This window comes from Ananas comosus, unplaced genomic scaffold, assembly GCF_001540865.1.
Source record: "Ananas comosus cultivar F153 unplaced genomic scaffold, ASM154086v1, whole genome shotgun sequence".
NCBI classification, from domain to species: Eukaryota; Viridiplantae; Streptophyta; class Magnoliopsida; order Poales; family Bromeliaceae; genus Ananas; species Ananas comosus.
In genome coordinates, this window is record NW_017893017.1 from 1 (window position 1) to 1206 (window position 1206).

A 1206-nucleotide genomic window follows, 5' to 3' on the forward strand; every position below is an offset into this window, starting at 1 on the left:
ATAACCAATGGAATCAATAAACGGTACTTTAATTTTGTAAGTGTAGATCAGAACCAATGGAATGAACCAACAATCTGGTTGCTAACAGTGATTGAACCACTGATTATTCTACACATGGTTCACTTGGTTGATGAATAAGTAGAAGTGCCTTGCTATTATGATGAAGTTAACCGAAGAATTCAAAATAGTAGAACCAAATGTCACACGTTTTATAGATTGAGAACCAAAATATAATCTATTCTAGTAAAATAAAAAAAGAAAAAAAATGATATAATAAATAAAAATAATAATAGTCCTTGAATAAAAAGATATAAAATACCACCTTGCAATGAGAGTTTAATCCACCGGACTACCGCAGTGGCAAGCATTGTAATTATCTGCGATATCAAGAAACTCCAAAGAATCAGGATATGAATATGCAGAGGAAGAGGAGGAGGAGGAGCTAGGGTTTGTTCCCCGATCTCACCGATACAAACCCCCAAAAAGGGCGATCTCAATTAGGGCCATCGGAGGAGGGCACGTACTCGAACTCGTCCTCCCGGAGGTGGGCGAAGAACTTGACAGGGCTATCCTGGCCGTCGATTCGGATCAGGAACTCGACCTTGAAGGGGAGATTTGCGCTAATGCGCTTCCCCTTCCACACGCCGAGGTACTGCTTGATCGTCCCCTCCATCCCGCCCAGATCCAGATCTGGCACCTTCGCCATGTGGTACACCCTGAGCGGCGCCTTCACGCGGATCCACCGCCCGATCTTCGCCGCCGCCGCCGCCTCCTCCTCCGCCGCTGCCTCTGACGACGACAAGACGTCACTGGTGACGGCGATCTGTCACGCGACGCGCCTTCGAGAAACGACGACGCGGGGGAAGGGAGGGATCGGAGGGCGCCGAAGAGAATGAGATGGAGGAGAGATCGGGCGCTGGTACACGAGGGGCCAGGAAGATCGGGCGCCGGTGCACGCGAGGTCGACGGCGATTTAGGAGGAGAGATCGGAGAAGTGAAGGAGAGGGAGGAGAGATGAGAGGTGAAGGAGAGGGGGAGCATGATAGGGTTTCGAGCTTGAGGGAGCAGCGCCATTGGAGGGAGGTGGAGAGGAGGTGATGGTAGTGGAGAGGGGTGGGATTAGGGATGTCAATGGGTATGGATACCCGAAATTTTATCCGAACCCGAACCCGAATGAAACGGATATATCCGATGGATATGGATATG

General features: G+C 49.8%; 1 protein-coding gene across 1 annotated transcript; it reads right to left on the bottom strand.

The window, feature by feature from the left end:
* Positions 1 to 409: 409 nt before the first annotated feature.
* Positions 410 to 1074, bottom strand: LOC109705494 (ferredoxin-thioredoxin reductase, variable chain-like). Its single transcript, XM_020226226.1, has 2 exons — positions 926 to 1074; positions 410 to 827 (listed from the first exon to the last, which is right to left on the bottom strand). Exons 1-2 carry the CDS (start codon positions 1072 to 1074, stop codon positions 494 to 496), a joined length of 483 nt encoding a protein of 160 aa, XP_020081815.1. The 3' UTR covers positions 410 to 493.
* Positions 1075 to 1206: the final 132 nt, after the last annotated feature.